At 41.0% G+C, this 23,471-nt stretch overlaps 1 protein-coding gene across 1 annotated transcript in view; it reads right to left on the reverse strand.

Annotated features, from left to right (window-relative positions):
• Nucleotides 1-15,378: 15,378 nt before the first annotated feature.
• Nucleotides 15,379-23,471, reverse strand: part of FIG4 (FIG4 phosphoinositide 5-phosphatase) — a 50,681-nt gene continuing 42,588 nt past the window's right edge. The window contains exons 22-23 of the mRNA XM_058021394.1: nucleotides 22,996-23,085; nucleotides 15,379-17,408 (exon numbers count right to left, since the gene is read on the reverse strand). Of these exons, the coding sequence (XP_057877377.1) occupies nucleotides 17,231-17,408; nucleotides 22,996-23,085 (268 nt within the window). The 3' untranslated portion in view covers nucleotides 15,379-17,230. The remainder of the gene's footprint in view (nucleotides 17,409-22,995; nucleotides 23,086-23,471) is intronic.

Genomic DNA, 23,471 nt, shown 5'->3' on the forward strand with positions numbered 1-23,471 from the left:
AAAGCCCAATATTTCACTGTTGATATATGTGGTAATTGGTAACATCCACTTTTTAACTAATCAAGAAAGTGTGTATATGTGTCATGGAAAATAAAAATGTATTGCTCACTCCTATGGCCACAAACACTACAGTATGGTGTGCAGTGGCTGAGCTCCGCCTTCAGTCCCTCTTCTTGGGAATACTGGAGTAGGGCTCACTGTCCCTAGGAGACTGCTCCTCTCATGAACATCTGTATTTGGAAAAGAGGAAAATGCAGCAAACATTACTTGCCACCATTAATAAAGGCTCTCAGTGTCTTAAAATAGCAAGAAGACCTTTTTTAATCCAGAAATGCTATATTAGCTGGAGATAATTTGATGGTAAATTACACTCTGACAAAGAAGAGTTAATCACTGACCTCAAAATTAGCTGTTGCCTAGGTACCCCTGGTCAGGCTGTGTTGACATTTATGTTGTGCAAACAGAATGCAGTACCAAGCACTCAGATGTATATTCAGGGCTTTAAAAGTGCCCAGTTTTCCAAAGTGTGATGTGGTGCTTGGGACTGTGAGTTTAATGGTGGAAATGTTGGTGCCAACTGGATATCATTCAGATCATTCTATGGCAGCTCCTGCAGATGCAGTTTCAGAAACGTTGGTAAAACTAAAAAAAAAAAAAAACAAAACAAACCAACAAACAACTAAACTAAAAAACCAACACCCCAAAAAACCCCTCCACAGCATCTTTTGTTGTGTAGAAGCCATTCTGGTTAAAAAAAGATGTACAGACAGCTTTAGCAGCAAAGAATCATACACTGGAAACCTAAGTAATGTTGTTAGCATGGCTTCTCAGAAGACACACCACTCTAGATAATTTTTCTTTCCCTCTGTTATGGGATCAGACACGTCTATGGGATGGAACCAACACCTCTGTGCAGAAAAATACACTTGGATTTCTCCAAAGTGTGTGATTTGGTACTGTGTGACACTAGGGACTTTTGTGACGTGGCACTAACAAGGTGTATGGGGCAAAAACTGACTGTGCTTTGCCTGTCAGATTGCAGCAAGTGGCTGAAGGGGGGAATCAGATCTTGTGCCTCCACTGGCATCTCCTAACTATTATTACTGTTGTTGTTGCTGTTTTCTAATAACCTGGCAGTGTGGTGTGGTCAAAGCAGAGGATTCCTCACCACCAGGCCTTTGGTACCATGGCACCTTCAAACTCCTGCCCATTGGCTTGGTGTCCCTTTGCCATGCAGTGAGGGGACTCTGATCTGAAAGCACAGCCCTGTCAGGAGAAAACCCTGCCTGTCATGGAGGAGTGTGATTTTGGGATCCTTAGCTGCCCTGCAAGCCTTTGCTCCTCGGGTGGGTCAGATTTTTCTCCCTGGGGCCAGTGGATCACTGGGAGGTGTTGAAGGATCCAATGCTCAGCACTGCCTGCTCCTGCCACCCTGGCAGCCCACTGCTCATCTCCTTGGGAACCAGCCCCAGGCACAGCTGATGTGCCAGGTGGGGCTTGCTAATATTAGGTGTGAAGATTGGCTCATTTGCGAGCTGGGAAAGATCGACAGTTCCTAATTTGCAGTTCCCAGGCTCTGGAGCTCCGGACAAATTTTTTCGCAGTCTGCTTTGGGAAAAAAACCCCAAAGTTTTAGAGGATAAATCCAAAGGTCTGCTCTGATATTAGCCATAGCACCTACTTCTGCTGCACCCTCTTCAGTCAATAATGTGTGTTCCCATAGCAACAGTAGGAATTAATTTAATGACATTATAAGGCCTTATTTACATGCATGCACACATACACCTGCATGCCATGCATACAGAGAGAAAGAGAATGAGAGAGTCCTTCTCTTCAGGAAGATCCCCATGAGAAGCCAGTCCAGCATGCGAGGTCCAGAGTGATTGCAAGATCCTGATTTTTCACTTTACAGACACAAACCCAAAAGCTGACTGACCAGCCAAAAAAATTTCAGCAGCACAGCCCCACAACAATGGGGTCCAACCTCATAACAGTGACGCAGCTGGGAGTGGGGATGCCACCAGGGGAGGCTGGAAGACCCCCCTTTTGTTGTCCACCCCTCAGAGCCACCTCTCACCAGGCAGGTGGTACCAGAAGGGAGGCAGAGCCCCTCTCCCTGTGTGCTCCCTGCACAGGAGCGGATTTGTGGCAACGTTTCTGTCCCATCCCCGTTTCCTTTGCATTGTGGGAGGATGCTGCACACTGAACTTCACTGTGTTTTGCCTGCTTCATCCCAGACCCAGGGGCTTTTGGGCAACCTCTGTATCATCAAACATGAGTCAGTGATTTCCGTAAGCCCTGAAGCTCTTCTTGTTTATTGACCTTCTGCTATTTGCAGTTACACATTAGCCAAATAAACTTCAGAGCCAGCATCACTCCTCTTTGCATTTCAAAATACTGGCACCTTACATTAAGGTATCTCACAAAAATCTATTAATTGAGGGAAAGGACAACACCATTTTTGCTCAGATACCATTCTCAGATGTTTAGTAACTTTGGTATTTAAACTAAGTTCAGAAAACCTTGTTGTTAATTCCTCGTGGGAGTCAAAAGATGTAAAAACCCAGTTACTTTGTAAGAGCTCTCAAAAAATGATGCTTGCTATCTTTTTGACATTTAAAATGCTAATATGGCTTTTGCTTGTGTTTATTATCTAAAGGCGTAGAAATATTTATTGTCAAATGCCCAAAGGGTTAGAGTTATCTCTAGTTAATGATATTTTGTAGATCATCAAGATCAGACAACACTCTAAATAAATTTGGATTCTCAAGGTGAAAAAGAATTAATCTTAGTTAATTTATCTGAAAGTATCCAATGTAACTTTAGAGAGGAGCCAGTTCTGTGTTCATACACATCCCCATGGCATGACCAGTTGCTGCCCTGCTCTGTGAGTGGGGGAAGATTCCAGGTCTGGGTTGAAAAAGAAAGGAAGCTGACTTCCAGGGAGGCCTCACTTAGTGGATTTATAATGACATCCTTTTTGCTGGTTTTGAGTTCATGTGCAGTGTCAAAAGTAAGCACAAGCCTTTTTTTGTGCACTGATAACTGTCTAATGGTGTTTTCTTTGTTGGTTATATCTCACCTTCCTCTAACAATACTCCCTGTTAAGCCACAATTTTGTTACTCTAACCAGTAAGTGATCTAATTGATTTAATCTGTAATTGTGAGGATACCTGCCTCTAGTATGACATTATCAGAGTTGCCAGTCCAATGCTGCTCTCCTGGGTTGCATTAGATGCCTCCATTTCTAACACACAACTTCATTTTTATTCCTTTCCTGGGCAGCACCATGGATTTTAAAAACTGCTGGAAGTGAACAGCTGAGTGACTGTAGAGGATAGTTGATGAGCAAGGGGAGGAATGTGATGCAAATTGACTGGCACAGAAAACCTTCTGTTTGCACAGAAGGCACATGGCTTTTTACCTCATTGGGACCCCTCCAAAGGCAGGAGCTGCTTCTCCCCAGCCTGTTGCAGATGGACAACCAGTGCACCCCTGTGCAGGGATTTAGTCCTTCCCTCATGACCCTCATTGCCCTTGTTCTTATCAGAGGAGTGAAAGAGTGACAGGAGGCACATTTATCTCCCCCACCACCCTCACTGTGGTGACAGGGGAGCCTGTGCTCTGCTGCCCTTGCACTTTCAAGGTGTTGCCTGAAATTCTGGCATGGGGATAACTTGATTTCCACCTGGGCAGTAGGTGTCAAGAGACAGCAAACCTCCATCCATGCTCTCCCGTTGCCTGCTCCCAGACCTCCCCTGGCTCCTTTGTGCCACCAAGTTCCCACAGATCACACCTCAGCCATTTGCAAAGCTCTGCAGAAAACCAAGATATGAAAGTTTTGCTGCTTAAGAAATCAAAGTCATTTCAGATCATATTGTGGGGAAGGAAGCAGAGATGTGGAATTTGTTTGGACACTGAAGGAACTTAATAAAATAACTGCTGTACCAGTAGGCCCCACACAGGGACCACTACCTCAATCACACTGTGAAGGTGTGGACTCCAAACTTGTAAACCACTTATGGTTTTAAAACTTCAAGCCCCAGACTGCAGACTCAGAAGGGTTAATAAAATATTTGCTTGTTCTGGGTGAGTGGAAATAATGGCCTTATGGAATTTTTAAACACAGAAGCAGACACAGGCTCATCAGTTTTGCGGGTCAGCGCCATGGATGTCCCCCATCCCAGCAGCTACACAGAGGTACAGAGGTGGATCAGAGATTTTGGGCCATGGCTATGCCAGGGCAGGTTTTTCAGTGGGTTTTAGTCCTGCTGCATGACCTGGTCACTGAGTAGTGCAGCACTGGCTGCACCAGGAGGGGAGCTGCAAATCCTCACTCAAGAGCACACGTGGAAAACCTGCCTGTCCCAGCTATGGCTGCAACACCCTCATCTCCTGAGGGCAGGGAGTCAAGACACTGAGGCAGAAAAGAAAGAAACCTCTTCATCAAAACCGTGGATATAAATTTACCTTTATTTTGGTCACTTCCCCCACCTGCTGTTATGCTTTTTGTCCTGCCTAAATTGAGATTTCATACTTGGAATTTATCCATGCTCCAAAAATATCCAGATACAGAGTGAAAGGCACTGGGTGAGTCACCAAAAACCCAAGCTAAAGAATTAAGGAATGCATTTTAATTACTGTTAGCATTAATTTAATGCTAAATACAATGCCTTTCATTACACAGCCATTTATTTTTAGCACCAAAACACACAAAATACTCTTTTGGAGTACTTGACAGCTAGCATATACAAAATTCAAAAGGAAGACTTAACTACAACCAACATGATATAGTTTATGATATTATCAATTCCTAAACATTTTTAAGTCTCACAAAGTCACAGGCAGGGCACCTGAAAAACCCAGAAAATTAAGTTGCTGAACATCAAGAATTGAAGACATCAGTACTCAAAAATAAACTCAGTTCTTGGTGAATATGAGGCGGCATACTGTGAAAAGGCAAAGCTGCTGAGTTCTAAAAAGCTGTTTGCAGGTCACTTTTTAAAAACAGCTCTGGTCATGCCTATTTCCAAAAAATCTAGTTTTGAACCTGATGGCTTAGCAAATAATCATCTCATATCAAATATCCCTTTCAAGGCCTTAATGCTGGAACATGCAGTGCTGATACAGCTCAATATAAGCACTTAAATAAAGGCTATTATTTCCAAGTCTATGATATTTAAAAAAAAGCATCAATAGGGCAGCTGAGTTCAAAAGATGCTGAATAAACTTATTAAATGCTGATCCTGGTCATCTTTTCCCTTCTATTGGATAGGTGCAAGCCTGTTAGTCCTTCCCTGCTGTAACAGTGGTGACAGCATCTCCCTCAACAGCCCGTCAGGGGTAACCCTGCCTCATTTCCAGGGATGCCAGTGCACCCCCTTCACTTACAGTGCCAGGGCAGTGCTTTAAGAACCAGGTTTCAAAAACAATTCACACAGTCAGCCTGGGAAAATATAAGTCTTTTGTGGTCTAGTCCATCACTTCAATGCAGGTGAAATTTTGATCAGTTGTTTGATTTTGATCCCTGTTGAGAAATAAAAAATAAGGAGAATCCTCATGATATTGTCCTTTGATCTATTTGCTGCAGTCAGCAGCAGCTGCAGAGGTTCTCTTTGATGCTTCCATCCTTTGAAGCTCTCAGTGCACACTGTACATTGCATTAAGTGCCTTTGAGGTCTGCACCTGGCAGTGCTCCTGCCTCTTTATGTGGAAAATCACCCCCAGAAATACATGCATGGTGTTCAGGGAACCCAACCCATGCCAAATGCAGCTGCTGTGTGGCCTGGACATTTCTTCTAATGGCCAAAATAGTCAAAATCCCTTCTTCCATTTGAACAGGATTCGAAGCAGGGTATGAGGAATAATATCTACTCACTGGTCTGCCATCGGGACCATGGTGTGGATCTTTGGAGCTCAGATGGATTTTGGCCTTCTCTGTAGTCATCTTCAAGTTACTTTCAATCAGTTTGTGAGCATGTACACTGATTTCAGTCATGGCCCCAGTCTGCTGGATTTGGGTCAAAGAGCAGCCTATTATACTGAAATCAGAATAATTGCTGGGACATAAAGGTGGTCAGAGGAGGATAAAGGAGACAGGAGTTCCCCTTTAAGGTGTTCCCATTGCTGGTTTGGTTTCATTCTCTCCCCTCTCTTGAATATTTTAAAATACTTATGACTGAAGGACACAGCTGAGTTCTTTCTGTGCCCTGCAGCAGGAGAGGGAGAGGGCTCAGCCCAGGAGGCTGCCAAGTGCCCTGGCCTCCCATCAGCAGAGCACTTAAGGGCATGCTTGTTTGTAGGCATTTAGGCAGCACCATTGACAGAAATACCCATAGTACAGAGCCCACAGGATCCAAATCAAGGCTACATAACACGAGGGAGATCTTAAAATGGCTTTTCTTTCCTTTTCCAGCAATGATGCAGGACTCGCCCAAATGAACAAACAGAACTCTCCCATTGAAAGGCTGCCCATCTGGCTCCTCTCCTAAAGTGCTAGGGCAAACAAGGCTTTATCTAGTTTGGATTATAATTATATAAACATGTTAAAAAACTTATTGTATTACAGCATAGTGCAGGATAGTGTATTGTAGTACAGCATAAATACAATATCTAATATGTGTATGATATTATATATCTAATATATATATAAAGGGTGGACTTTGTCTTCTTCGTAGCAGACAGTAACATGTGTTGAAGCAGCAACATGAAAACAACAACAGCTCTTGAATTTCTTGCTGTCCTGCCATAAAAAATTTCAGCCCAAAGAGTGAAATTCAGCAAAGGCATAACAACCAAAATCAGGATTCTGGAAATGGTCAGGGAAGAATAATGGATGTCACTGTCACCTACACTGCTGCTGAGAAGACAGCTGGAAACACAACCACAGCCTCAGATGCATGTGCCTCTGAGTGTTTCATAAATCTGCACAATCCTGGGATACATTTCAGAGGAAGATGCACAGGGACTGTGACAGGTTGTATGCTCTGGTAATTTAATGCCCATGTGCACTGTGTACAATGGATGATGGATAAAGTATCACAGATTCTCCAGGATAAATACTCTAAAATAAGCACATTTTCAGCTCAAAATAAGTGACAAGTAAGCCAAACCACTTCAAATTCAAACCAAATGCAGGTCAGTCTTTTCCTATTGTGCAATCTTAAAAATAGATGCAATTTCTGTCATTAACTTTTGATGATTCATCCTTAACCTGGGCTGTTTCTCCTGGGTTCTACTGACATTTCCCACAGTGGTGGGTTGCCTGCCAGACACCAGTTGCCCACTAAAGGCCACTCCATCACCCCCTCCTCAGGTGGGCAGGGGAGAGAGAACATAGCAAAGAGCTCATGAGTTAAGGACAGGGACACTTCAGTGTGCCCCAGAATCTGCCTTCCCCAGCAGCACATCCCAGGGACACGAGGCCAGCGCTGCTTGACAGGGAGATAGAGAACAGCAGGGAGATGTTAGGACAAAAGAGTGTAAATATGTGAGTGAAAGCAAGTGAGTTGTTAACACCAGGCAGATGAGAAGAAGCCATGGTGAAAAAAGGAAGGGGAGAACAACTATACCACACTCACATTGGAATCTGAAAAACAAAAAAATCCCTGACTCGGGGCCCCTGTGTCAGAGAATGTCAAGGAAATGTGTATTTCACACTCACCTTGTGTTTAGTTGGTGCAGAAAGTCACACCTTGCAGAACTGTTGGTTGCTGTGTGGTCTGAAGCAATAAAGACCAGGGCCATGGACCCACTGACTTAGTGCTGGCTGTGGACCATCTGAACAGATTCTCAAAATTACAGTCTGAAAGTCAACAAATTGTCAATTGAGGGAGAAGATGAGGCTTTCTTTCCCTGCCATGAAAGGCAGTGCCCACAGACACAGTACCAGGACTCTGGGTCATTGCTTTTGCTTCCTTCTGGTTCTCACATGGACTTTCTTCCCTGCCTACATCCCCACCTAGGAATGGGGGCTTTGGTATCTAGCCACTGTGCTCTGCCCAGATGAGCACAGAAATAATTTTCAGATGGCAAGGTAGGAAGAGAAGAAGAACAAAGTGGGAAAGCAAAGTGCACAGAAAGCAATGACTGGAGAGCTCTGAGTCTGGCCACGGAAGAGGCCACTTCTAAAAATACCTTTCTGATGGAAATTGATTTTATTGCTTGCATTTCCTAGGAAACTAAGTAATTGAAAGATAGGCTTTGTAATGTAGTCTTTCAGATATTCTTGTCTAATATAGGTTGAAAACTACTTTTACTGCCAGCAAAAGGCATCTATAGTCTGCAGAATCTTCAGGGTGTCACTGGAATGATGCCCCTGGTTAAACTGTAACCTCACTGCTGTTAAACATGGTGCTGCTGTACAGTGTGAGGAAAATACTGTGCATATACAGAATGGCCTAATTCCACCCATGTATCACAGGTTTTAGAAAGTTTTTATGCTTAAGTTGTAGAAATGTTTTTACATTTTAAGCCTGATGCTATTCCCACTGAACTCAAAGCAGTATTCCCACAAAGCTCCACGTGAGAGAGACTTGCTACTAGATATCGGGGTCCTTACAGGTGAATTTTTCCTGATGAGACAGAGACCAAGCAATGTGTGCACTTTCCTTCTGCTATCGGGTTTCCAGAGTTAAAACACAGCCTCTGTAGCTGCAACCTCCCTTTGTGCTGGTGTCATTTGAAAAGAAGAAGGTTCTGCCCAGCCTGAAGAGAGAGCAACAGTTTTTAGGCACGTTAAAGAAGTAGCAAGTCTCCAAACCCCCCTGGATACTGGAAGACTGTCTGAAAGGGAGACCATGGAGTGTGGCATGCCAGCATGAACAAACTACAAAGCAGAGGAGGGAAAAGGGAATGGGAGAGTGAAGAAGGGAGCGTGAGTGTGAGGAAACTTAACAATCATGTTGGCAAGAAGCAGACTGTCAGCAAAGGGGATGTTTACAGTCTCGGAGTCAGGATTCAAAGAGCAAGTGGCTGGCATGAGTCTGCACTACAGCCCCCTGAGGTAGGGTAAGGCTGAGAATCCAGAACACCAGGAGCAGCTCTCAGCATAGATGAGAACTGGAAACTTCCTGCTTGCGCTCCTGCTCATGCAGTTGTTGAGTTACAAACAGGACAATGTGCAAAATGACCCTAAGCTGAGTGCAAATGAATGTTCTAAAACAGCACTGAAAGGCATTGGCAATTTTTTTTTTTTAGTCAGTAACAAAAAAGGAACTGAGAAATAGAGAAATATTAATTACATTCAAATATCAAAGCAATTAATTTCCTTATAGGGGTGCAGTGATCGGTCCATAATTAGAAACTGAAAAACATGTTTTGCTTATGAGGAGTGCAACTGTATCCTTCCCTGAGCTGCAGCACTTACACTGAGGACAAATATTATTCAGGGGATTTACAGACTAGGCTAATAATCAGCTCAACGTAAGCAGTTCCTTTGAAAAAATTCCTACTGTACCAAACACTTTGTAATACTGACAGTGCTTTAATGAAATTTCTATTTTGCCCTGGAAAACTTATGCTGTAACAGAAAATAAAACAGTTCAGCTTTGGGGAATTCTGTGGGAAAAGTGATGCTCTTTCAAAATGCCTCCCCCTTCCTGCTGTGACCAAACACAAGCTGGCCCATCTCTGTTGCCTGTCCCTGTGTGCTGCCCCACAGCTGTGCAGAGATGCTCAGCCTGGAACATGCTCCTGTCACAGAGAATCCAGGCGGGCTCTGGGAATGTTTTCCTGTCTGCAGCTCCCTGCGTGAGCACGGTGGTGAAGAGCTGTTGGAGATTTCAGGGGACAACAGGAGAGAACCGAGACAATTGTGAGAGGCAAGCCTCTGATAAAGGGGGGGAAGAGACACTTTGTGCTTATGTCTCCTCAGGGTTTTTCTGAATAGCCTCTCCTCTTATGAGGAAGTGATGAAGTGGCCCTAGAAGGGTATTTTGGGACCACACCCTCAGCACTTGGACCTTGCTGCAATTTCAGTCAGTGACAAAATGCTGAAAGCATGGAAAGGATTTTAGCTGCCTTTATGAGCTACAATCTCTATTTCTATGAGCACAGCTAATAGCCAAATCACTGAAAAAGAAAAAAAATTAAAAGAAGGAAAATATCAGGGGATATAATCAGAGACATCTAATTCCAAATCAGCCCAAATGTGCAGTCCAGAAAAAATAATGAAGGAACAAACTAACGCCAAGAAAAGAATTAGCAAGAAACACATCCTTGACTAAACTTTTCAGCTTCACATTTGCAACTATAGACCTGGAAAGTGAAGAGATGTTTTGTGATTGCTCAGAGCAGGAATCGTGACCCTGTGCTCAGACCCGTGCTACTGAAGATGTGCAGAAGGATCGATAAAATCAACAATGGCAACGATATGCAAAGTGAAAACAGGCCCAACCCTGTGTATCTAAGTTATGAGAAAAGAAATCTAAAGGGGACATCTGCAAAAACAACTAACCAATGCAGTACTGCAAAACAACTAACCAATGCAGTATTTGTGCTACCATTGTATACTCTGCATTTAATAGATGGGAGTATAATAATTCACCAACATCTAATTAATGGAGGAGATCAGTGGTGCTGATTAAAACAGACCAACAGATTCAGTGATCTGGGGTCTTAGTCCTGAACATCCAAAGACTTAATACTGAACATCCAAAAGCAGAATACATGAGGTAGATGAGGGTCAGGTAGTATTCATGTGGCAGATGAGTGAAGATTCCAGATTGTGACCAATTACTTCTGACCAAAAAGGCAGGTAATTCATCTTCAGGTGAATGACACTTTCCCAAGCTTCAGGCAGAGTGAAGCTCTCTCAGAAACTTCCCCATATGGCTTTTGCTCAGCAGGCTGCAGTGCAAACACTATCCAAAACCAGCATTTGAAAGGAGAGCATTTATTGAGTGGGAAGTGGATAATTCTGTGGAGTCCCTAATGGTATAAATGTTACTGGAGAAGACATTCCCTAACATAATGTTCGTCAGAGATTCAAGCCAAGGCAGCAGATGGAGAACATGCTGTCAGCAGGCAGAGCAGAAGCAGAGCTAAGCTTTGTGAGTCCCAGGGGAGTTGAGGAGAGCTGGTCCCTGCATGAGGCTCCTGACATAGCCAGAGAGGTCACCATGACCCATCAGCAATGGAGACAGACAAAATCCCCTTTTGTTCAAAGCCAGTGATGACTGACAAGGTTCTCTAACCCTGAGCAGCCTGCTCTCTAGCCTGGCTGGTGAGTCAGTCTAGAAGTCCTGTCTACCCCTGACAACACAGGGTAGCCCTGAGGTGGCACACCCCCTTATTTTAGAGAAGCACTGTACCAGAGGAGTACCTAGCTGTGTCTGGAGTAGATGAGACAGAGGCTAAAGCCATAAAATCCTTTTGTAAGGGACCCTATAATGTAGCTGTTTACTTATCTCACAGCTCTGCCAGGTTTTATAAAGGCTACCGAGGGACTCGTCTAATTTTAGTTTTTTAAGTGCAGGTGTTTTGGCTAAGCCATTTGTGTCTGTACCTCCAAGGAGGCACAATGGGGAGGAATTAACTCCTGCAGAGGGGTAACTTCTTGTCTCCCAGGAGAGGTGATCTGACTGGAAGCCCTCCTCTCTGTTTACAGCCCACCTGGCTTTGATGCCACTGTCACCAGGTAAAGGGGAATTCAATCAGATGGTGCTACAAACCAGCCTACACCTCCAGAAAGCTGCTCCATAGGTTTTGTACAACACTTAGCAGGATGTGCCTGCTAGGTCAAAATCTGATCCCCTATGTAGTGTGCCCAGGACACAGCCCCCTCTCCTATGACACCCCAAAGTGGAAAGCAGTGAGATGGGACTGAAGCCTTGGGGGAAGCCCTGTGTGCACGACTTGGTTACAACAGCATGTCCTGAGGACATTGCACAGGGCCAGCTGGGGACACTTGTTAATGAGAATCCTGGTGCACAGAGAATGAGAAATGTGACCTTTGGAAATTCAAATCAGGCTCAGCACATGTGTCTTCCAAATGACTGCTGTGACTCCAGTCAGGGCTCATGTGGATATGGGCTATGTCTCAATGGCAGGCTCGCTGCTTGTTTTCCACGTGCTGTGCCCCAGCCTCCTCCCTGCCACAGCAGCACAAGGCCCCTGCTCCACGTGTCCCTGGGCATGTTGGGCTGTGCTCACACACTGAGCTGGGCTCTGTGACCCCGGGAGCTCCAGCTCTGCACCCTCAACCTGCCCACCCGGCCAGCAACGTGAGAGAGTGCTGTGCCTGTGCCCAGGTGCAGACACAGCTCTTCTGCACTTCCCAGCAACTAAACTGCAGCCTCCCTGCCAATCCACTCCTCTTTGTGCATCAGCTTGCTTACTCAAACAGACCTCACTGGCGTCCAACCCTCTCTTTCACCCAGACCGCTCCAGCTCTTCCCTAATTTGCCCTTTCCCTTTCCCCTTGCCTCACTGAGATACATTTCAGCTCTTGCTCACTCCTGGTATCAAGGCCACTGTAAAGGACTGTGATTTATGTGGAAAGAAGGGAGACTAGAAGGACACATACCTAAACACCTCCCGTAGGACTTACTGCAGAAAGGTTATTAAAATCCTGCCTCTCTTAGGAAAGGTTTTACTAAGTGATCCCTCTCTTGCTAAGAAGGGAGTTCATGAGCCTACAAAATACCCTTGCAAGCTGTGGAGGAGAAAAATAAAAAAAATCCCTCAAAATACAGTGTAGAACCTCAAATCCAGCATCAGGTTTTATAGCTTAGACTTGTGAGCATCTGAGTCAATTATCCAATAGTCTGATCTGGGGAAAACCCAGGAAGAGGGTGGCACAGGGTATTTAATTTTATTATGGGAGAAGTTATTACAGAAGTTCTGGCCTGCAGAGAATGTCTCCATACAAGGTTTAAGTTTGATTGAGAGTCAAAATCCAACCACTTTCTTTAGTTTCTCCTTTTATTTTCTCCTCTTTACATAATTCACATTGTATTTCCAGGGAAGTAGGTAGAAAATCAAACAAGTTAAGAAAAGTTACATTGTCTCATTGATGGCAATTCGGAATAATAGATCAGTAATAAAACAAGCCAGACAGTGTATTACAACTACAGAGTTTTGCTTCAAGAAGTGAAAACTCCAAAAGGAGAAGATGGATATAGTGGGAAAACTACAACTTGTGGCACAGTTACATGTGAGAAAAAGGATTCTGAACCACAGATGCTGAAAAAATCAAACACACTACCAAAAATTCAGAAGAAAAAGAAAGGAAATAAACAGAAGATAACCCCTATGAAAAAAAGAAAAAAAAAAAAAAAAGAAAGAGTACCTGAGCTGTGAGGGAAAACAAAATTAACAGACCTATTTTAGGGCCACACCTGAATCTCTCTGGAAATGAGAGGTGGCTATTACAATGACTGAAAATCACACTGGGCTTTAGTGCTGGCAGCACAACTGACCTAGAATGGGGGAATGCAAATGGAGCCTCAGAGATGGTTCATACCATGCTGTTGGCTGTCCTACCTTGACCTTGACTACCTTGTAGCATTATCTCTATGCTACAAAGATGAATGTATTTTAAAAAAAGGAATAGAAATGTTCTAGTCAAACCATGGGTCATGCAAAGAGCATGTCTTTCTGGAGAAGCAATACATAAGTTATTATGTAACTAAACACTATTTAATATATTATGCTAAACATTGTTTTTCATGCCTTTCTCAGCACTCTCTTGCTTGGTTCCAGTGGACAGATCAGCAGCTGCAATGTTTTTTTTGTAGCAGGTAGATTTAAGAACTCCAGAGGGGACTGCTGATTATCAATATTTGCAAGGGTTGTAATTTCAATGTATGATGTGATGTTTTATTATTAATATTTTGTAACTTTACGCACTAGTTTCACATTACTTCTGAATCACCACCAAAAGTGACAACTTTAATTAGGTTTTTAAATATATACAAGACTGAGGGAGGTATCTGGAAGCCAAGCACATTGTATTTCTCACTATCAGCCTCTAGGCAATCACTTGGATTGAATCTACACCAGCAAATGGAACACTCCTGAGTACATACCTCAGTTTTACCCTCAGTGAACTGGACTTGTTCATGTAATTACTGATAGGGTGAAACCACCATGGAGAATGAAATGATCTCCTGAGTGAAGCTGGTATTTCCTCTGACTGTAAAACACGACTATTTGACAGGACACATGCTTTGGAGTTTATACAAGTGAAGCCTGTGAAAGCCAAGAGAACCTTCCTGGATGATGCAGAAAAATCTCAAAGTCAGTAACAAAACAAAGAGCTGCCACAAGTGTTGCCCCAGAATTATACACAGCTCTTTTGCTTCTTCCTCCTGGCAGCTGTATGAACATTGAAAGGTCCTGTTCCAGGACCACAGATGAGTCCCTCTGGAAAATGAGAGGAAGACAACAAAAAGTCAGTGGGTTTTGCAAGTGAACACAGGACTCACAAGGAAATGAAACTACCAATGGAAATTGTGGAAAAGAACTGCTCCTGCAGTCACAGCACAAAGCTTAAGCTGTTGGACTGGCATCAAAATCCACTGGCACAGAAGTGGCACAGAAATGACCAAATCAGTCCTAATTTGATATCTGTGCTTCCTGATTCCACAGGAAAAGAACCCAAAATCATTATTTTCCAGGTGTACATTTTGGGATAGTATTGCAATGTAACCTTTAAACACACTGAAAAAACCTAAACATATTATGGAGGAAAAATCAACATATTTCTCAAATATTTCTTTGTCCATATGGTTTAAAGAGTGAAGAAGAACACCATGTTACTCTTCAGAGCCAACACAGCCCACTCTTTTCATGTTTATTCTTATTTTATACACTTTTTCTTCTGCTTCTGAAAGGGAAAATATCTCAAATCTATTGAGAACTTCTAACACTCTTGAGAACTGAACCTTATTATCACAAGAATGGGATAAAGTAGGTGGATGCAGAGGCAGCACCTTGGGAGTCCTTTATCCAGCTGAATTTGTTAGATGGGTGACTGAGTGTGTTTCTATTTTAAATAATCATTTATGTGCATTAGGCAGCAGGTTCACTCAGACTGTTGAGTTTCCTCAGGGTTAAGCTGGGAGTCTTGCTTTGTGCATTGGACTCTTTTTTTCTTTAAACAATCCTATTGAAAATTGACATTGGCACTTGGAAGCATTCTGAGCAGCTGCTAAGAGTACACTGATGGTAGATCACACAAGCCATCACTGAGGTGTCCTTCAGCTCTCAGAATTGTAAAGCAATCTCCTTTAATCCTCTTCTTTGAGGAGTGTCTGAATTGCTGAGGGCTGAACATATTTTCTCCTGGAGCTGCAGAATCATTACTATCCCTAAATTTTGCAACAACATCATTGGTTGCTGAAAAGGGAGTTTCATCTTCGGAGTTATCTGTGGGTAAGTGGTGCACTTTCAAGGGTAACTTTTATGCATTACCAGTATCTATCAACAACAAAAGTAAGGTCTGTGATAGTCTAGAAACCATTCTTTGCAACAGTTTAAGTGCAGTAAGGAAAGTGTGTGCTTGTCTCACTAAGACATGAACTCCAGCTGTACTTTTTTTCAAAGCAAGCATTTATTGCTTCTAATTATTTTCATACTGGGCAAAAGAATTCAGTATATTTTATTTTTCCAGAGGAAAAAACATTGACAATTGTAATGAAGTATTATCTAAAGTGACAATTCATTCTTGCATCTCCTAAAATACAACTATTTGGCTCAAAACAATTAACAAAACAGAATGGACACTAAAATGCTTTGGTAACTCAAGGTACCATGCTCTCATTGACAAGTCCTTCCCTGAGACACACAAACTTGTATCACAAGAAACCTTTTTTCCCTTTACCCACTGCATCTTTTCTTGTATTGAGTTACTGACAGAGGTGCAACTCACTGCATAAAATATTCAAAGATATGCAAACATGCTTGCAGTGAGCAGCCACAATTCTACAGTAGTTGCCTGAAAGGCAATTTACTGTGAACACAAACATGTTCTCTACATCTGTTACATGCAGTTGGCTGCATCCCTAAAGTAGTTATTCTGCTATTCCAGAAAATTCTGAAACATGGTCTGCACAAGCCTGTGGAACAAAATGTTCTGTTAAGAATGCTGCTTGAGTCTTCAAGGCAAAGGGCCACAAAGTGTTGGGAATTTTAGCTTGCAATTACAAATAGCAGGCTTCCTCCCTTCCTTTTTATTTTAACTTGAAAAATGTTTTGCTCACAAGCCCAAAAGAACCTATTTAGACATTTGCTGCCTCTTTACCTCTTACCCAGCACAGGACATGATGTTCAGTCTTGCCTAAACCAACTTCTGCTTCCTCTTGCATGATCTCCCCAGCTGATCCAGCCACTTTCGCTGGAGGCTCCAGGCTTGAATCTGAAGGCATCTCACAGGAGCACAAACACAGGGGTGGGAAGGGTGTGCTTCAAAAGGATAATGCATGTCATACAGAAAAATGACAGGAGAGTTTGGCACTCTCCAGGTGTCCAAACCCAGTGATGTGAAGAGCATTCCCTCATTTGCTGATGCAGTCATTATGGGGTTCTCCTCAGACTTGTACTAGAAACCTGTGATAATTAGTCACAAGCCATCCTCACCCTGCAGCATGTGGCACAGATTCTGTAGCTACCAGCATCAGTGACATTGAGTTTGACACATATTAGGGTTACAAAGTTTATTGGTGTTGGTGCAAGTTTTGATTTTGACATAAGTCACATATTTTTCACTTTTGCTTAAGAAAGCAGAAAATTGCAAGCAGTCATTCTAGCACTTAGTTTGCTAAAAACCTCAAGAAATATCAGAAAATATTCTGCTGTAAAAGAAGACTGTTTTGTGTCAGGCAAGAAAGAGGAAGAAAACTTCTCTTCTGCTCTTGTGTACAATTCACTTCAGTTTTATTAGCAAACATAACAATGTAAGAAATTAATATAAAAAAGTTAAAGATGCCATATTTTCTTTGCCACAAATTGCTACATACTCTCTAGTGACTCTGAGTCCTCTGATTATTCACTTAGTGTCTTAGGACACACTTTCAGCTAAAAATATATTAAATAACCTTTTAAATCAGACATTAACCCACCTTTCTCCCTAAAGCACAATACAATAAATGGATAACAGTAAACAACAATAAATAGAAAAGTTAGTAACAAATTCATTACTGCAAAAGAACAAAACTAGATTTCCTTTCTAAAATTATTTTTGTGACTTATCAGTCCAGTGGATTTGGCAGGAGAATCCAGCTTGGATTTACATGTATCTGTTTCGAATGTACTCTCTGTACATGAGGAGGTCATCTCTTCCCAGGGGCTGCATGTTTCCTCTTCCAGCCTGAATGTGTGCGTGGAAAATCTCTATTGATTTCCTATCAGTTCTTGGAGGCTGGACTTCATAAATATTGTCTTGAGAAAAGGAGGAGATGGGTTTTCTGGAAAAAAAACAAACATGCAGAATATTTGGAGCTTTAGGTAAAAATTTTCCACAGAGAGAGAGGAGTATTTGTTTTCCTTGAAATATACAGAAGAGTCAATGAGAGGGCAAGTTCCCAGTAGATAATTCATTTACCTAGATTTTTATCACTACTGCAGACCTGGTAAGACCCAGCTTTCCAAGTAGGGTAATTAGGTAAGTTGTCATTAATCCCATTACAGAATACCTTCTCACTTCCCTTTGCCCTGCCCTCATTTCTTCATCCTTCCTCAGATCTGCTACGGTCAGTAAGTACCCCAGCTAAAGTAGATCTGTGCCATGCATGACAGCAGATAAAAGAAAGACTTCATTGAGCTTCCACTTAGTAGCAATTATAACAAGAGATTATACTCTGAGCCAACACAGAGAAAGGATTAATTAGGTAAGAAATTTCTATCTAATTATCAGGAAGCAGACAATTTATTATAAGCAGCAGCATTCAGATATTTTATGAAAATATTTTTAAAATCTTCTTCATCCAACAAATAACATATTTGACTTCTAATAGACACATATTTTTGGGCTCAGAGCTCCTCAGGGAAGAAAGTAAAGTGGCAACTTACTGTCAAAGCTCACTATTTCATAAAGCAAACATCAACCAGCCCAAATGCAATGAACATTCAGATATTAGCATCATTGCCATATTCTACAGAAGCCACAGTCATGACTCACTACCTGTGTGCTTTTTCAGGAGACAAGAAAGTTATTTTTATGCATAGAATCTCTTCTTTTGAAGGTGAAAAAACAAGTAAGAACTAGAACACTTAAGCAAAGGGAAAGCCCTTCTATAAATAAAATGCCCTAATAAACTCCTACTTGCATTATGGGCACAAACTAATGTTTGACACTGTTTCTAAATGAGGATCTCCATTAAAACTGTCAAAAAACTCTTTCTCCCTCATTTTTCATTTTTATTTTAGTAAAATATATTGTATTTTGGATGTTTCATCATGTGACAGTTCATTAGTTTTAAAAAATTACTGCAGTGTGTCATGTAGGACATATTGTGCCTATATTCCAGTATAACTGGAATACTATATATAAAGCAAAAAGGCTTCCAGATTAAAGTAATCCTTTTCAATTTTATATTTCAACTTTGCATAGCCATACATTCATTTGATTACTCTTTGATTGCAAAGATAGAATTACTTATACAAGTATACTATTGAACTTGAGACAATAAAATCACTGGTCCCCCATAGAGTTTGGCTGCATACTCTAAAACATTTTTTTTTCTCAACAATGTGATAGTTTCTTCTCATTATCACTTCTAATTTATTTAAAGTGGGTGTTTTCAGAACTGGTAAAAAACCCTCAGACTAGATGCTTTAAAAGTAGACTGTTTTTCAAGGCATCCATAGTTTCTGCAGCACTTACTCAACCAGTGTAAAGCATCCAAGCTGAGACTGTAGCAATGGCATTTGACACCAGCACACTGCACTAACTTATCAATGTCACTGTCTAACAACAAAGGTGTCACTTAATAAATATAACTAGTCTGTCCACTAGCAAGTGGGCAATTAAGTAAAAGGCAAAACAGAACCATTACACTAAATTGATGCCTTCTCTATTTATTGATTGGTTTCTAAAGATATGACATTTCTGAAGCACTAATGATACAAAAATCCTTTCCTTAGGTACAATGGAAGCTGGGCAGCAAAGTGCATTTAATTTTGAGCATTTAATAACCAAATCTCAATTTTCCTCCTACTTGCATCAATATGATAAAAATATATTGAAAGAACCACATGTTCATGAGTGCCAACTTTGATTAATAACCTTGTATTAAGCTGTAACTATTTGTAGAGTGCTTGTATTATCCAGTCATTTAATTAAAAGTTATTTCTCTAACATATTCATGTAAAAATCTATTTTACTTAATAAGTTTAATATCTTACAGTAGTCATGAAGGAGAGCACATTATTTATGACTTGGCTATCAGGTTTCCCTAGAGACCTGTACGTTTATGGCCTCCCAGTGAAAATTCTGTAGACAGGAACATAAGCTTTATGTCATGAAGGACAGCATCCTTGACACGTAACTTTCAATTATTTTAATCCCACTTATGAGTAGGCTTCCTGGCGTTATGGTGTCACCAAGAGTATCATTGTGTCTACAGTAAAAGATACAGTTAAAACCTTCAGTTATAATGAGGAAGTTTCATACTTCCAAGGAAAAGTTCATGGTGACGTAGATTAGCTCTCAGACATATAGCAGTCACCAGAAAGCCACTGCATTTGTTTCAACATTAATTAGTTCTCCTCAAGTCTCTGTATACCTAAAAAGTAAACAAAATCTACTTTTTCACCTTGTTTGAATCCTAAGCAAACATCCATGAAGATAATCAGAGGGCTAGAGTACCTCTCCCACAAAGACAGCTGACAGAGTCGGGGTTGTTCAGCACAGAGATGAGGAGGCTCCAGGGAGACCTTGTCTCACCCTCCAGCGCCTAAAGGGGGCTGCAAGAGAGCTGTGGAGGGACTTTTTTAAAGGGCATGAAGTGATGGGCCAAGGGGGAACGGCTTTAAACTGAAAGAAGACAGGTTTAGCTTAGGCAGTAGGAGGAAATCCTTGACTGTGAGGGCAGGGAGGCACTGGAACAAGTCACCCAGGGAAGTTGTGCTTGCCCCATCTTTGGCAGTGTTCAAGGCCAGGCTGGAATGTGTCTCTGAGCAACCTGGTCTAGTGGGAAGTGTCCCTGCCCATGGCAGGGGGTTGGAGAACTGGATGGTCTTTAAGAATCCTTCTAACCCAATGCACTCTATGACCTGACCTGAAGCACAGCTTGGACCCTGATGTATGCACCAGCCACTCTTGGTGGGAGGATGTTTAAGCATGCCCACACTCTTCTTTTGTGCTGCAGGGAATCAAAACACTCAATTCCCTTTTCAGGAGGGAATAAAGTTTCTTGTACTACTAGATAAATGTATGAAGTACCTTTAAAAAGGTTTTGAGAGTGTATTTTTACAACAGTATTATTTATATCATACCAGAATGAATAGTAGGGAATTAGGAACAGGTGCAGTGTGTCAGCCAACAGTAATTACACTACAGTACTTAGAGTCTGTCTTCATACACATTATAATAGATTGTGCTAAAAGTAGTCCAGCTCTGTTTAGCTCTATTTAGCTCCAAGTAAAATTCCATCATTTTTTCTTTCATGGAATTTCTAAGAACAAAAAGAAGAACTTCAAAATCCTTCCACATCCTCCACTCAACTTCAGCATTATTTCACTGCATCACTTTGGTCCCTGTTCAAAGCCCCGTTTTTTATTTCTAGTCTATACTTAACAGTTTCTAAATTCAAGACAGAACCTTCTCTTCAGTATTTATACAATTCATATTTGAATTCAGAAATATCACTGCATCGACATTATAAAAATAAGAAGTAATTCTTCTTTTGTAATGGCTTCATGTATTTAATCAAAATGGTCAAGTGTTTAAAATTGTGAAGTGTTGGGTTATTAAAAAAGATTTTAAAAAAGATTAAAAAAAATTTTAAAAAGATAAAAAAGATTAAAAAAGTATTTTCTTGAGAAGTGTGAAAAAGACAACTGACCTAAACCTAGATTTTATCTCACTGCTGATATGAACCCAAAGTTTTAGACTGAGTACCTAATTTTACTATGAAAAGAACTAGGGTTTGATTGCATTTGTATCATATATGAAGCAACCACTTGAGAATTAAATTTGTTAAAGATATTTTTTCAATTTAAAAGGTATCTAACATCAAATAATAAAAGTTAGTATAATTTTTTAATTTCTTCAAGAGCTCCTTGAGAAACAAGTGCAAGCTGTGCCTCAGCTGCTCTTACTGAGGCACAAAAAACCCCTCCCTCTCTCCCTAATCTTGAGTACACTTATGTTCATTCTATTATATTTCTCAAAAGTTAATATTCTCCAAGGAAATTCATGATTCAGAGCAGCAATTCAAACTCAGTAAGAGAAAGCTTCCTTGTTTCAGAGTTGAACAACATGCCTTTTAAGAATGGCTACATTTGTGACTTTAACTAAAAGAACAATCTGTCACCATTCTAATAGTATTTAAACATTTTTAAAAAGTTACAGAACAAAACCCAAAGAAAATTTTTAAGCAGTCTAGGGATATACTGTAATAAAAAAGAAATCACCAACTCTAAGATATTCTATTTCCTCTCTCATCTGCACAGAGGAATATGTTTGGTAGAACTGGCAAGGAGAGAAGATCTACATGACTTCAAGAGAAGGAGTGACAGGAGGCATGGATTTGTGTGCCCTATGACTTTTACACTTCTACTATTCAGAAACAAGTGGAAATTACGTTTGGGAAAAGAGAAAAATTAACATCTGACTATCCCAAAGCCATCAGAATTCTGTGTAGAGACTCTCTTTAATGTGTTCATTTTACAGCAGCTCAGCATTGGGAAAAAAAAATTTACATTTAAAGGCGTAAGAAAGGAATTATTATCTCCTACACTGTCTTACACGCTGGGAGATTTTGCAATTACAAAAAAGAAATTGCCTTCATTCACAGCAAAATTATTCTTCCTCTTACAAAATATTTTCTTAATAAACATGTCCATTTAAAACATTCAGGCTTGCTCCCTCATATTGAAAAACAGTTTTACAGTTTGCCAATCTAATTTACTACTTTAATACCCATTATGCATGTTTTATTATAAAACTACAGGCTCATTTATCTACAAATGTGATATCCCTTTAAATGTAGGTAACACCAAGTGACTAAACACTGTTATTACACAGTATTGTCTCATACACAGCATTACATCAGTTTCATGTCATTCTTTTTCAGCCCAACTGAGACTCACCCAGTCTCTCTCCCTGCTTAGGTATAAATGCTGTGTTTAAGGTTTCCTCACTTCACCAGCACAGAGGGGTGGACAAGAGGCAGTGCAGGAAACAAAACTGAGGCTTCTGTAAACCAAAGGATTGCAGAAAAGTTCTTGCAGTTCTAAGAAGTGGCCATGCTGTTGGATAAAGGATCATGTACCCCAGGGACAGAAGTAAATAAAATTCTGCCTTGCCTTGGTGAAACTTTAAGCTGCCTACACTACAGGAAGATGTCAATTGGGAGAGTAGTATTTGATCATCTAAATTGTAAGACCTGGTTCAATATTAGTAAGACATTTGGATAATACCATGACCCTTTTTTATACACTAGTACTAAGAAGATTCAAGTGTAACTTGTTTTCTAGTGGAGTAAGCAAGAAGAAATTGCTCCCTAAATTCAGTAGATTCAGCACTATCTGTTAATTCAGGCTTGCTAAGATTTTAAACAGAAACTCCTTGATACTATAAAAACTAAATAAGAAAACAAAAAACAAGACTCCCCAAAACAATACAAACAAAAACTAAACACCCAAAAACCCCAAACCATCAAAAAACCAAAAACTCAGTTCTTCATGCTATGCATTGAAGCCCTTATGCAGTAAAGATAATGAAAGTGTGACTCTGAAGCAATTTAACATCAAATTTACCTGATCACTTTTCATATCTAATGACAAAAGCTAAATCAGGCTAGATGGAAAAAGAAAAGGAATACTTACAAATTTATGACCTTATCCAAGGGGTGTTTTGAACAAAATTGCTGGCTGGCCTTGTCTTGTTTATGCTGACCCTGTCCCAGCTGAACAAACCTGTGAAAAGCAGTAGATTGAAGAATAAATCAAAGAAATAAAAGAACCATTCCTCAAAAATCATGAAACAGAAGAAAATGACACTAAGAAATGAGATTTTGAGTCATACTATGTAAGTCACTGATCATGATGTACTTCTCTGGTGAGCAAGAGAGATTTTTAAAAGTTCATAGAGGGTGCAGGCATGAACTCAGAACCTCCTTTGAAATAAGATTTGCTTATCAATTGGTGTCACCTAGTATGTCACGGGAAGAAACAGGCCTACCCTAAGAGAAAGACAGCCCTTTACAGTCAACTTCCTCTATCTTTCTCAAAGCAATCAGTCAGAGGAACAGCCTATGGAAAAATCAGCCAAAGACACAAAGTCTCTCAAGTTTCAGGTTTAA

The sequence above is a fragment of the Melospiza georgiana genome, chromosome 3 (assembly GCF_028018845.1).
Source record: "Melospiza georgiana isolate bMelGeo1 chromosome 3, bMelGeo1.pri, whole genome shotgun sequence".
Taxonomy (NCBI): Eukaryota; Metazoa; Chordata; class Aves; order Passeriformes; family Passerellidae; genus Melospiza; species Melospiza georgiana.